The sequence below is a fragment of the Phasianus colchicus genome, chromosome 13 (genome assembly GCF_987193195.1).
Source record: "Phasianus colchicus chromosome 13, bPhaCol1.hap1.1, whole genome shotgun sequence".
Classification (NCBI taxonomy): Eukaryota; Metazoa; Chordata; class Aves; order Galliformes; family Phasianidae; genus Phasianus; species Phasianus colchicus.
This window is the reverse complement of record NC_143448.1, coordinates 18130672-18142086: the sequence shown is the minus strand read 5'-3', so window position 1 is coordinate 18142086 and position 11415 is coordinate 18130672. Positions and strand designations below refer to the sequence as shown.

Here is an 11415-nt window from a genome sequence, read left to right as displayed (position 1 = left end):
ATCTGCAGCCCCGCATGAAGGCAATGTAAGCAGCTGCTCTGCTCCTCCTTGCATGCATAAATTGCAGCACGCAGTGGCAATGCTGCACCGCCGTGCTGCACCCGGCTGCAGGTTGAGCTTCCCAGAAATAAGGAACCAAGAGGATTTTCCCAACTGTTGTGCCAATATAGGGGCGTCGGGCACGGGAGGGTACAGCTTAGTGCCACTGAATAGATTGGATTAGGAGGGATTTGCAGAGGGCCCGTCTGGAAGAACGGCTTATGGAGGTGGTTTGAGTGTCACAACGATGCGCGGTGTTGCAACGCGGTGTTGTGGTTGTGCTGGGGAGGAGGGCTCTGCTGGGAGGTGCTGAGGGCCTGGGGACAGAAGGGACAGGGACGGCTCTGTGCTGTGCTCTGGGCTGGGAGAAAGCAAGGGAAGATGCTGCTGGATGCAACCTACAAACCTAACGCCTTCCTTACCTTGCAAATCTGACCCGAACCCCTCAGTCTGTGCATTTTCAGAGGGTGAGTGCCATGCAGCTGCATTGAGCTGGGGGATATTTGAAATGCAATATAATGTGTGGTGCAATGCTGTCCTACGCCGTGTGCTTTTGCAGGATTGGGTTCCTATCTGGATGCACGCACAGAGGCCTGGCTCCATACAGTTTGCACGCATGCAGGGCCAGTTTTGGGGTATTCTTGGTAGCACAGGTGCTGTTGGGGATGGCACATTGTCATGTTCCTCCTATGCTTGCTCTGTCCCAGTCTCTGCAGCAAGAGTTTGCATCACATCCTCCTGCCCCTGAGACCTTGTCTGCCTTCCGGAGCTGTCACCACCTTCCCCTGCACAACGCACAGCCCTGCTGCCCTGTGCTGTGTTTTGCTTGTGGGTGTGGAGCAAAAATTGACCAATAACCCCTTCCATGAAAAAGGCACTTCTGAGCTGGGAAGAAAATCGGGCACTTCTGGTGGGTGACAGCCACAGCCACCCCCAGGGCCCTCATCCCCAAAACACAGGGGTGGAGCAGTTGACTGCACCCAAACCTGAGGGCAGAGCAGTGCTGCAGGCACATAGGATCCCTATAAGCACTCCAGGGTCTGTAGGTACCCATGGGATCCCTACAAGCATCCCAAGGAGTGTGGGTACCCATAGGATCCTTACAGGCACCCCAAAGTGTGGGTGGGTGCCCGTGAGATCCCTACAAGCACCCCATGGAAACAGCAGCAGGAGGAGGGAGTGGAAGGCAGTAAAGCCCTCCTGATGCTGTTATATAAAGAATTCAGGATCTGGGCTGTGTTTTTACATGTCACTTGCGATTCCTGACGTCTGAGTTAATTACAATAATCATCCTCAGCAGACCATCAATTAGTGATGCTCTCGGCTTCCCGCTGAGCCTGGATTTTGTCACAGCCACAGCATTTCCCCCATAGGTGGAGGACAGCTGTATTCCCCCCCATGCGTGGGGCCAGGCAGGCATGGAGCTGCATCCCACTGATGGCCAACATCCCTGCTCCCCTCTGGGGCAGGAGAGGTCGATGCCACGAGGGGGTTCCACTCCCCATAGCATGCAGTGGGTTTGCAGTGCCCATGGGATGCTCTGCTGCAGGAATGGGGGCTCTGATTTGGACTTGGGTGGGTGTGATGCAGAAGTGAGGGGGTTAAATGGGACCTCGGGTGTTGTACAGGAACATAGGGCTTCAAAAACTCCCCATATCCTCCCCTGGGTATGTGACATCCCATTGGGGTGATCCCTCTGTGGGGTCTCACATTGCTGATGGAGTCCCCGTCCCCATATCTCACTGTGCTCCTCCCTTCTCTTTGGGTTTTTTTCCCTTTTCCATTCTGATTGCTGTTTTATTCCCGGAGCGCCCGCAGGTAACGCAATCAGGGCTCCCAAAATAACCGAAGGCGGCGAAAGAAAGCTGGGAAAACCCTTTTGGATGGGGAGGGATTTTGCATCATACCTCAGCTGGGCTGTGCGGGGGGGTTGGGGGGGGGGGGAGGCAGGGAGGGGGTGCTGGCTGCGATCGTGAGCAGGGGGAGCCGCCAAGCGTGGCGAAATCGCACAAAGGGTTTTTTCCTTCCTCTTCCTCCCAGCGCCGCAGCTGCTGTGCGCCGTGTGCGTGCCTGCGTGGGCAGCTGGGAGGGGGGGGGGACGGGGACGTGAGCTCCGGAGGGAGGGATCGTGTTGCTGTCGTCCCCGTGCTGTCATCCATCCATCCATCCATCCATCCATCCCCATTGCCACGAGCCCCGAGCGAAGCAACGTGGCGGCCGCTGGGTGCAGGTAAAGAGGTGGGGGTGTAAAGTGGGGGGAGCTGTGGTGGGACCCCAAGTGAGGGCAGGCTGTGGGTGGGGGCTTCATCCGTTCTATGGCTGCGTGCTCCGTCGTTGCTTCCCTAAGCTCTGTAGGGTGGGCTCCTCCATTGGCACGACGCGTGGGGCTCCTTCTAAAGGCTGCCGTGCCCTTGGGGATAAAGGTGGGGGGATAAAGGTGGGGGGACAGCCAAGTTGAGAGCTGGGCTGCAGTCTGCTTGCAGCCTCTCCAATTCTCGTGCTCTGTGGTGGATCCAACTGGCACGCGCTGAGTTTTGGAGGTCTCAGCCCCGCACTGAGCGTGGCACCGTTTCACATTGCAGCACCTGGGGGGAGGAATAATGAACCAAACAGCCACGGCTTGCTTTTATTACACTGTGAGGGTTGGGACGTCCCGGCACAGGGGCCAGGAATGGGGCATGTGGAGTCAGCAAGGACACGGCTGGGTTAAACCCGGATAGAACAGAGCGTGTCTCTGCTGCCGGCGTAGGGAACAAGGACGTTGGGAGCAGCTCTTGTCATTCCCAGCTCTGTCTAAGGCAGGAGGTTGGTGTGTGCTGAAAGACACTCCAGGAGGGGAGGTAGGTGCGGGACACCCAGCTTGGCAGGGTTGCTGTGTTGGATGGAGGTGAGCGTCCTGCTGTTTGCTCAGAGCTGCTGGGGAGGGGAGGGGGGGGGTCGGTAGGGACAGGACCGACCAGTTCCCACGGAGCAAACAGGCCGTTCCCTGCAGTGCACGGAGCAATCCTTGGCAGGAGAACAGCTTTGTGCCCGCTGTGCTTTTGTGCACCTTTGAGACACCCCGTGCAGAGCAGTGCAAGCTGAGAGCAGAACGGACGGCTGCAGCGTGGAGCAGTGCCAGGGCTGAGCAATGCACGGCCAGAAGGTTTTATTCTGCCTTTCCCTTTCCCAGAGCAGCATCCCCACAGCAGGGAGACGGGCTGGGTCTCCCTGGGGGCTGCTGAGCCTGTGGGTGCCCAGAGGGCAGAGAGCACAGCAATGCACCCTTGCAGCCCCAAGCACGTGGGGATTGCTGTGGTCCTGTGGCACAGCATGCAGTGATGGGGGGGCATGATCAGGAGAGTGGTGGGCAACAGCTCAGAACAGCTCAGAGGGGGTTGGGGCTGCCTGGAGGGGGAGCACAGCCAGAACAGCACGGGTGAAAGGTCCTGAGCTCTGCACCTTTTTACAGCTGAGGTTAAGTTGAGGGCAGCACCGAGGTGGTTAAAGCCAGGGTTACGATGCTGGGGGGCTCTCTCTGCTCCATTTCCCTTCCTGTTCCATTTCCAGAAGCTGTAACCTCCTCTGGGCATTGCAGTGCTTCCTCTCCTCTCAGGAAAGCTCCTCCTTTTCCTTCCCCTCCAGAAAGCTCTCAGAGCTGAGCAGGCCATGCGACGTCCCCCCCACCCAGATATCCTATTTTCCTGCTGGAAGAGGAGCAGTTCTCGGAGCTGGCTCTCTGTGCATGGCTCCAGCCAAGTCCTGGTTTGCAGTGTTCCCTGGCTGTCACCCCCAGCACTGATTTGTTGTTCGGTTACCCATAGGAATATAGAAGCACTGGGCGATGCATGCTCAAGGGGATGCCCATGGCTGGCATGAGCTATCTGTGCAGCATCTAAAGCAGCTTTTGTGGCCTCTGCTCTATGACAGTGCTTAACTGTGAGCTGGTGAGCAGGTGGTTAAACCCTTTTTGGCCACCTGCAAGCAGAATGCATCTCCTCGCCCTGCCTGCAGCCTTGGCCTGAGTTCTGCTGAGCTGGCAGATTCCCACTGTGAGGTTTGAGGTCTTGCACCCCAAAGTCTCTCTCCTGGAGTATCACTGTGTGTGCATGGATGATGACTCGATGAATGCTGGCACGCAGCTGGATCGCTGTGTGTTGTAGGGCAGGGCATATGGGACAGGGCTTGGGGACAGCCCTCTGCCTGGTGGTGCAGGGAAAGAGGAAGGCATAGCTGCAAGAGGAGCCCACGCTGCATAGCACTGCTGGCTGCAGGTCCATGGTGTGCATCCTGGCTTGCATCCAGCTCTGGCATAGCCTGGGATGCTTGGGAACACACTGGGTTGGGATGGATGGAGCCCCGCAGTGGGCACGCAGCCAGCTGGGAGCATTCACCAGTCTCTCTGCACTGCAGCCTCTGGATGCTGAGCTGCCTGGTGATCCTGGTGGCTGCAGCATTGTCCTTGGGACTCTTCTCAGGACTTGGGTTCAAGTGCATGCACGGGGATATGGTGCTGGTGCCAGGGAAGGGGATGCTTGACCAGAGATGAGACTTGGGGATGGTCACACGCAGCCCAGTGTCACCCATCAGGCTGGGAGATGGCAGATCCCAAGTGTGACACACGGAGCTCATCTGGGCTGAGTGATGAGAAACCCTCTTGAAGGACACAGAAAGCATGCCAGCTCTGCGTGGCTTTGATGTATCTGATGGGGAGCAGCCCGGTGTGCCCACCCTGTGCAACTGCTGATGGGCACCATGCGGGCACTGATGCCACCCTGTCCTTCCCCTGTCTTTCAGATGCCCCATGACAGCCTGTCCCCCAGCGCACGGCCCCACCTGCCATAGCCATCCCCTCCTCCCTGCTTCCTGATGGTGCAGTGAGGGACGGGCAGACGAGCACCCACCAGAACACTGCACTCCTTGCAGAGCCATGGAGGCCCCCCCAGATGTGCCCGTTGGGAACCTCATTGACTTCAGCACCGAAGCACCCAGCCATGCCCCCTCGGAGCCCTTCCCTCCGGCCATCCCCAGTGACAACGGGCACCTGGAGGAGGTGACAGCAGAGGAGAGCGATGCCACCGAGTCAGCAGACAGTGAGAACGACATGGGTGAATCCCCCATGCATTGGGGCCACCGCCGCTCCTCCTCAGGTGAATCCTTCTCCTCCAACCACAGCACTGGGTCGGCCAGGGATGAGGCAGCATCTGAGCGCCGGGACTTCGTGCGGCACTATGTGGAGAAGATCTTCACTGGGGGGTGAGCAGCCTGAGAGTGATGGATGGCATCGGGGCTCACCCTGGGGCTCGGTGCCTCTCTTGGCCGCTCAGCTCTTGCTCCAGCTGCTGCCACTTCTCCCTTTTCCCTCCCCCTTTCTGAGCAGTGGGAGATGGAGGATCCAAAAGGCATCCAAAAAGATGCGCCCGCAGCATCCCCACATATCCTCCCTGCATCCTCCCAGCACCAGGATCCATAGGGGCAGCTTCAGCTTTAACGGTGTTTCATTTCCCAATTCCTCCATTGCAGAGAGGATCTGGAGCAGGAGGAGAAGGCGAGGTTTGGGGAGCTGTGCAGCGGTGAGGACGGGAAGGGCAGGGAGTGGTTCGCCAGATACGTGAGCGCACAGGTGAGTGCCTGTGCTGGGGATGGAGGACTGGGATGGCAGGTTGGGCAGTGCTCCAGAGCAGTGCTGCAGGACAGCGGGATGAGTGGGAAGGAAGCACAAAGGGCATCTCAGTGCAGTTATGCACCCGATGGCTGTGATGCTAGAGAGAATTCCCCAATAACACAACCCCTGGCTTTGTGCCTGCAGCGCTGCAACTCCAAGTGTGTGTCAGAGCAGACCTTCTACCGCCTGATGCAGTCCTTTGCCCTGGTGCTGTTTGAGTAAGTGCTGGAAAGTTTGGTTTGTTGCAGCCATGAGCACAAAGCTGCTCTGTTGGGGTCCTTACTGAGCCCCCCTCCCCCATCAGGTGTCACCAGATGGATGACTTCAGCCCCGCCAAGAACCTCATGACCATGTGTTTCACATACTACTACATCGGTAAGGGGCACCTGCACCTTGTGCTGGGGATGAGGTGCTCTGCATGCACGTGTTGTGTGTGGTGATGGGAAGGCTCTGAGCTTGGTGTTGTCCATGCTGGCTGTATGGGGAGGCTGATGGGTGGGCTCCTGAGCTGGGTTTAACTTGGCTGATTTCAACACCAACCAAAAAAGAGTCTCTATGGCCCCAGAGCCATGCAAGCCTTGCTGGGTTGGGTTGTCCTTGCTTCTTGCTGGGGGTATGTGGTGATCTCCAGTTGTTCCCCAGCCATGGGGACATCAGAAACACCTCATTCCATGTTGTGTGGAGGTCACACCCCCAAAGCAGACTGGATTTCCTGTCCAAAACCTACAAGAATTGGGATGGGGAGGGTTTCTCTCTGGCTCCTTGTCTTTGTAACACCGCTCAGAGCTGATCCCTGGAGCCGGGGGGGGGCTGAGCTCTTGGGGTGTCACCTACAGGGAAGACCCACGCGCTGCCCCTGGAGGCCAAGGAGAAGCCCACAGGCAGCATTGACTCATACCTGAAGTCGGCCAACAGCTGGCTGGCAGAGAAGAAGGACATTGCAGAGCGGTTGCTGAAAAACACATCAGCCAAGACAGAGAACGTCAAAGGCTTCTTTGGCGGCCTGGAAACCAAGCTGAAGGGTCCTGTGGCCAAAAAGAGCGAGTGGGTACCTCTGTGTTGGGTGGGCAGGGAGGGCTGATGGTGCCCAGGAGCCACCTGGGCTTGGGGATATAGGAGAGGTAGGGTTATAATGGCCATGGGAAGACAGCTCCTGGCCAGTCCCCATGCTTTGTGCTTTGGGCATCTCATGACATGGGAGTCCTATGTCCCTTGGGGTGGAGATGCCTGGTTCCAGGAGATGCTGCCACTGCTCTGTGGTCTTCCACGTGGGTCCAGCCCATGGGATGGGCACCAACATCTCCTGTCTGCCTTTCTGGCTCTGGGGATGGTGGCACAGAAGCAATGTTTCACATGGGATTTCCCTTGCCAAGGGGTCTGGGTGGTGGTGTTCTGGCTGTCACTGCGCTTCTTGGGAGCTAACACTGATTTCTGTGCCACAGCGAAGGTGAGGATAAACCAAAGGAGAAGCTGAAGAAGACGGGTGAGTGGAGCCAGCATTGCTGATTCAGGCATGGCAAATGCATCTGCAGGGAAGGAGCGTGGGGTGGAAACAGTGGTGGAACTGTGGGGTTGGGGGGAGCAGAGGGAGGGCTGGTGCTGTGTCCTCCTGAGCTCCCTGTGCCCAAATGTCACCGTGTGTCCCCACAGTTTCCATGCAGAGCCCAGAGGAGGAGAAGAAAGGAGAGAAGATCTACCTGTACATGCACCTCAAGCAGCAGCCCATCTGGTAACACCGGGCAAGCTGGCTCCTGCTGGGGTTTGCCCACTTGCCTAGATGCTGTGTGAGGCTGGGGGTGGGATGAGGGGTGGGAAGCATAGGATCCCCCCAGTGAGGGGGAGCACAAAGCCCTCATTTACCCCAATTGGACCACATGTGCCAGACCCATGTGTGACCTCCCAGCCTATGGGATGCAGGTGTGGGGGTCACAAAGGGGGAGGACCACCTCTAACCCACATCCCTGCCCCATAGGCACAACCTACGCTTCTGGAACGCCGCCTTCTTCGATGCTGTGCACTGCGAGCGCAGGAAACGCTCCCCCACCACCAGGTAGGACCCTCCTCCCCTTCAATTTGGGGAGCATAAAGGTTTCCCTGCTCATTTCGCATCGTCATCGGCACTCGTGGGCAGCCAGGCCACTGTAACTGCGTTTGCTTTGATTAAGCCCCAAATTAGCAGCAGCAAATGTCTCACAAGGACATGCGCCACCGGCAGCTGCTCTCTGCTCCGGGTGCCGTTCCCAATTACTCTGATGGCTGAGTCCGACTAACGAACGCTCCCAGCATCTCAGGGGGTGGGAGAGTTGGGAGGGGGGTGGGGGGGAGGTGGTGTCACTAAATTCCTCTTTTTCTCTCTCTTTTCCCTCTCTCTGCCTCTAACAACCTCTTCCCATCCGTCCTTCTTCACCTCTCCCTCCATCCACCTCTCTTGCATGATCTGTTTCGTGTCACTTTTGTCGGTCTGCTGCCGCTCCAGAGGGAACGCTGGGGAGGAAGAGGAGAAGAGGTGTGTGTCTGTCTGCATCCCTCCCTCACATCACCTGCCAGGGGTCCCTTCAGCCCTAAACACTGCCTGGGGGCCTCACGTGTGCATTTCCGCACCGGGGAGCAGCGGATACATGAGAGTTGTGCATCATGCAAAGCTCCTGCAAATGAATGGGTTTCTCTCCCATTAATGCTGCTTTGCTGAAAGAGCCCAAGCCTGCTGCAGCATGGTGCAGTTGGGAATGGGATACCTGGCTGCTGGGGTATGGAGCTGTGTCCTGGGCAGGTTTTGGGGCATGAAGTGGGGCTGTCTGTGCAGAAAGCATCACTCCCTCCCGTCCTTCCTGCTTGTTGCTGGAAAGAGCATTTGCAGTTGGAAGATCTGCTCCTCGATTTTGTTGCATCTCTACTCTGTCACTCCTATATACAAAGCAAGCTGCAAACAGGGGCTGTGTCATAATTGCAAGTGAATCCTCTCAGCTGCAAAGCCCCAGATGGGTCAGTGGTGCTGGGATCTGGGCATGCTCCAAACTGCAGGAGCATGGCATGTCTGATGGTGAGCAAACCCCTCCAGCTGAGGGTCTGACCAAGAGGTGAGGGCTCTTCGAGTCTTGGCCATAAGTCATTCTCATGGGTAAGGATAACTTTGTTTTGCTCGGATGGAGCATCAGCCTGCAGCAGGAGGAAAGGAAGGAGGGAACCCTGCATCTGCCCCTGCTGAGCCCAAGGGTCTGGGCAGAGCTCAGCGATCTCACACTGAACACCCAGCCAGAAGCAAAGCAAATTTGTTTTGGGTGCTTTGATGAGTGGGCTCCTTCCCATGGAGCTCTCATCCTTTTCGTGTTTCAGCTCTCTGGATCTGAGCTAAGCTTCCTGATCTCTGCCCAGCACTGCGTCCTGCTCGCTGTGCACCCCCACTCTTCTCCTCTTCCTTCTCCTCCATATGGATATATCTCTTCTTCCTGTCCCTTTCTCCTTGCCTTTCCTCTCATCCCTGGCTGTGACCTCTCAGAAGGGGACTGGCTTCATCCTGGAGCTGCATTTCCCTGGTGTGCATGCACTGAGCTCCCCTGGCACCACCCCAGCACTGTGCACCGCTGCACAGTGACACTTCACTCCTGCCCAGCTTGACTTTATTCCCAAAGTCCCACGAGTGGGACTTGTGTCACCACCTAGAGCTGGTTGCAGAGCTCTCAAGCTTTAAGCCCCATCCTGTGAAGGCTGTGCATTGGTCACGTTGCTGGGGAATGGGGTAAGGGGAGCTGGGGCATCCTTGAGTGCAGTGCTGTGATTTGGGGATGTGGCTGTGGTTTGGGGTTGAGGAGGGGAATGAGAGCCTTCATGCACGGCTCAAGGCTCTGGGATCTGCAGGGCCCTGTGCAGCAGGCAGGGAAGTGCCTGAAGGTGGGGATGGGCACAGCCCTATTGGGATGGGCATCCCCAAGAACTGCAAGCTTCTTCCCCCTTGCCATAAGGAGGGCTCTGAAGGTCAGGTGTGAAATCAAGGCTGTTTTTTGGTGGTAGAAAACTTTTTCCTAGGATACCTCTCGCTGGGGGGGATTGGTGATGCCAGGTGGGCTCGTGCCTTGCAGGGAGAAGTGGTGCCACATGACACAGGAGGAGCGGGACGACAGCCTGCGCTTCAATGAGAACATCACCTTCGGGCAGCTGGGGTGAGCAGAGCGTGTTGGAACCCCATGTGCCACGCTTGGGATGTCCCCTCTGTTGGGGAAATGGGCAAAGCATCCCCAGTGCTTCTCCCTGGGTCTTGCTTCTGCCCTTTCACTTGCAAATCCCAGCCTGCAGCATCCCAGTGCGGGCCCACGCTTCAGCATCACCTACCATAGAGGGCAGTGGGGAGGAAGAGGAGGGTGGGGAGGAGGAAGGGCCGCCTGGTCCTGCCCTCGCTAAGAGCCCCTCTGTCCTTCCTCAGCACCTTCATCCACAACATGTTGGCGTTTGGCCTCACCAAGAAGCTCTGCAGCGACTTCCTCAAGAAGCAGGCGACCATCGGCAATTTGGATGAAGGTGGGGCTGGGAAGGGGGATGTGATGCACGGCACCCCCCACTGGGATGCTTTGGCACGACCCAAGCATCACTTTCCTTCTCCCCTCGTAGAGCAATACAAGCTGCTCAGCGACCACATTGAGCAGATGGCCACCGAGTAGCGGCACGGTGAGATGGCAACCAGAGTAGGTGGGGAGGACAACCTGCCCCCAGAACAAGGCTGGGCTGATTGAAACCACCCAAACACACACGTGTGGAGCTGCCATACACCCGCATGACCATCCGCCAGACTTCAGAGCTGCGCCCTGGGCAGCCTGTAGAAATAGGAGCCAACAGCCCCCAATCCCTTGCCGGAGCCTCCTGTGCGTATTTCCAGAGCAGACAGACCCAGCAGTGTGTTTTGTCACTTAAACAAACAAACAAATGAAAAAAAAAGGCAAGAAAAAAGCAAGCTGAAAAATAGGAGTGGTTGCTGCTCCCACTCTGCCTGCATCACTGCAGCCCCAGCTATGCAGCCAAGCAGGTTCTGATGCGGGTCCCGATGCGCTCCATGGCACGGCGGCTGCAGGACATTGGGACATCGCTGTCCCCAAAGTGGAGGTTTCCATGGGAACGCGTTCCTCGTGCAGCTTTCCCCGTGTATCCCATAAGAGAAATAGCAGAGCAGGTCCCCGAGGCAGGGCTCCTCCCAGCCCTGCTGCCAGACAGCTGTTTGCTTGGGGGGGCCGCTGCCGGTTTGCACTTTGTTTGTGATTGATGGAGAGGAGCTCTCTCCTCATTCCTGCTGCATTTATCTCCTATTCCCCCCCTCCCCTAAACCTAAAGAATATATTATTTGCATGTGTATTTTTCTAAAAAATAAATAAACAAAACACTCTCCCTATGACCCCCCCCCTCTCTTTCCCATGTCCATTGCGCTCTGGTTCATCCATCTCAGGATCTGAGATGTTTCAGGGCTGGATGCTTAATGGGATGGGGGGGTTAGGACCCCACATCCACGTTGCCTCTTTGTGGCCATGCTGTGTCCTTGCCCTGCAGCACTCCCTGGAGGGCACACAGTCCATAGGAACACTCATGGGGGGCTCCTTCAGGCCCAATTCGTGCAGAAATGGGGTACAGGAATGGATGAATTCAGTCCCTGGGTCACCACCTGTGCTGAGATGTCTTATCTGGGCTTCTCCTTGGGAAAACATGGGTGTGGGCTGATTAGCTTCAGAAAAGCAGAGAGCGTGGCATGACCT

At 57.1% G+C, this 11415-nt stretch overlaps 1 protein-coding gene across 4 annotated transcripts; it reads left to right on the top strand.

Annotated features, from left to right (window-relative positions):
- Nucleotides 1-2112: 2112 nt before the first annotated feature.
- On the top strand, nucleotides 2113-11073 carry KIAA0513 (KIAA0513 ortholog). Of its 4 annotated transcripts, none has more exons than XM_090149462.1 (13): nucleotides 2113-2269; nucleotides 4945-5274; nucleotides 5542-5641; nucleotides 5828-5901; nucleotides 5988-6058; nucleotides 6520-6727; nucleotides 7126-7166; nucleotides 7334-7412; nucleotides 7656-7733; nucleotides 8160-8189; nucleotides 9760-9840; nucleotides 10101-10195; nucleotides 10286-11073. In XM_090149462.1, the coding sequence occupies exons 2-13, from the start codon at nucleotides 4949-4951 to the stop codon at nucleotides 10333-10335; spliced, it is 1233 nt and encodes a 410-aa protein (XP_090005588.1). In that variant the 5' UTR covers nucleotides 2113-2269; nucleotides 4945-4948; the 3' UTR covers nucleotides 10336-11073. The 4 variants fall into 4 exon arrangements, with proteins under 4 accessions (XP_090005588.1, XP_090005586.1, XP_090005587.1 ...); XM_090149460.1 differs by having other exon boundaries at nucleotides 4816-5274; XM_090149461.1 differs by lacking the exon at nucleotides 2113-2269 and adding an exon at nucleotides 2493-2879 and having other exon boundaries at nucleotides 4816-5274.
- The last annotated feature ends 342 nt before the right edge of the window (nucleotides 11074-11415 follow it).

Excerpts from the sequence above, each read along its gene's own strand:
- KIAA0513 (XM_090149462.1), top strand. The coding sequence starts at position 4,949 with ATGGAGGCCCCCCCAGATGTGCCCGTTGGGAACCTCATTGACTTCAGC. Across the intron at positions 5,902-5,987 it reads TTTGCCCTGGTGCTGTTTGA|GTGTCACCAGATGGATGACT; the intron begins GTAAGTGCTGGA and ends CTCCCCCATCAG. Across the intron at positions 7,167-7,333 it reads GGAGAAGCTGAAGAAGACGG|TTTCCATGCAGAGCCCAGAG; the intron begins GTGAGTGGAGCC and ends GTGTCCCCACAG.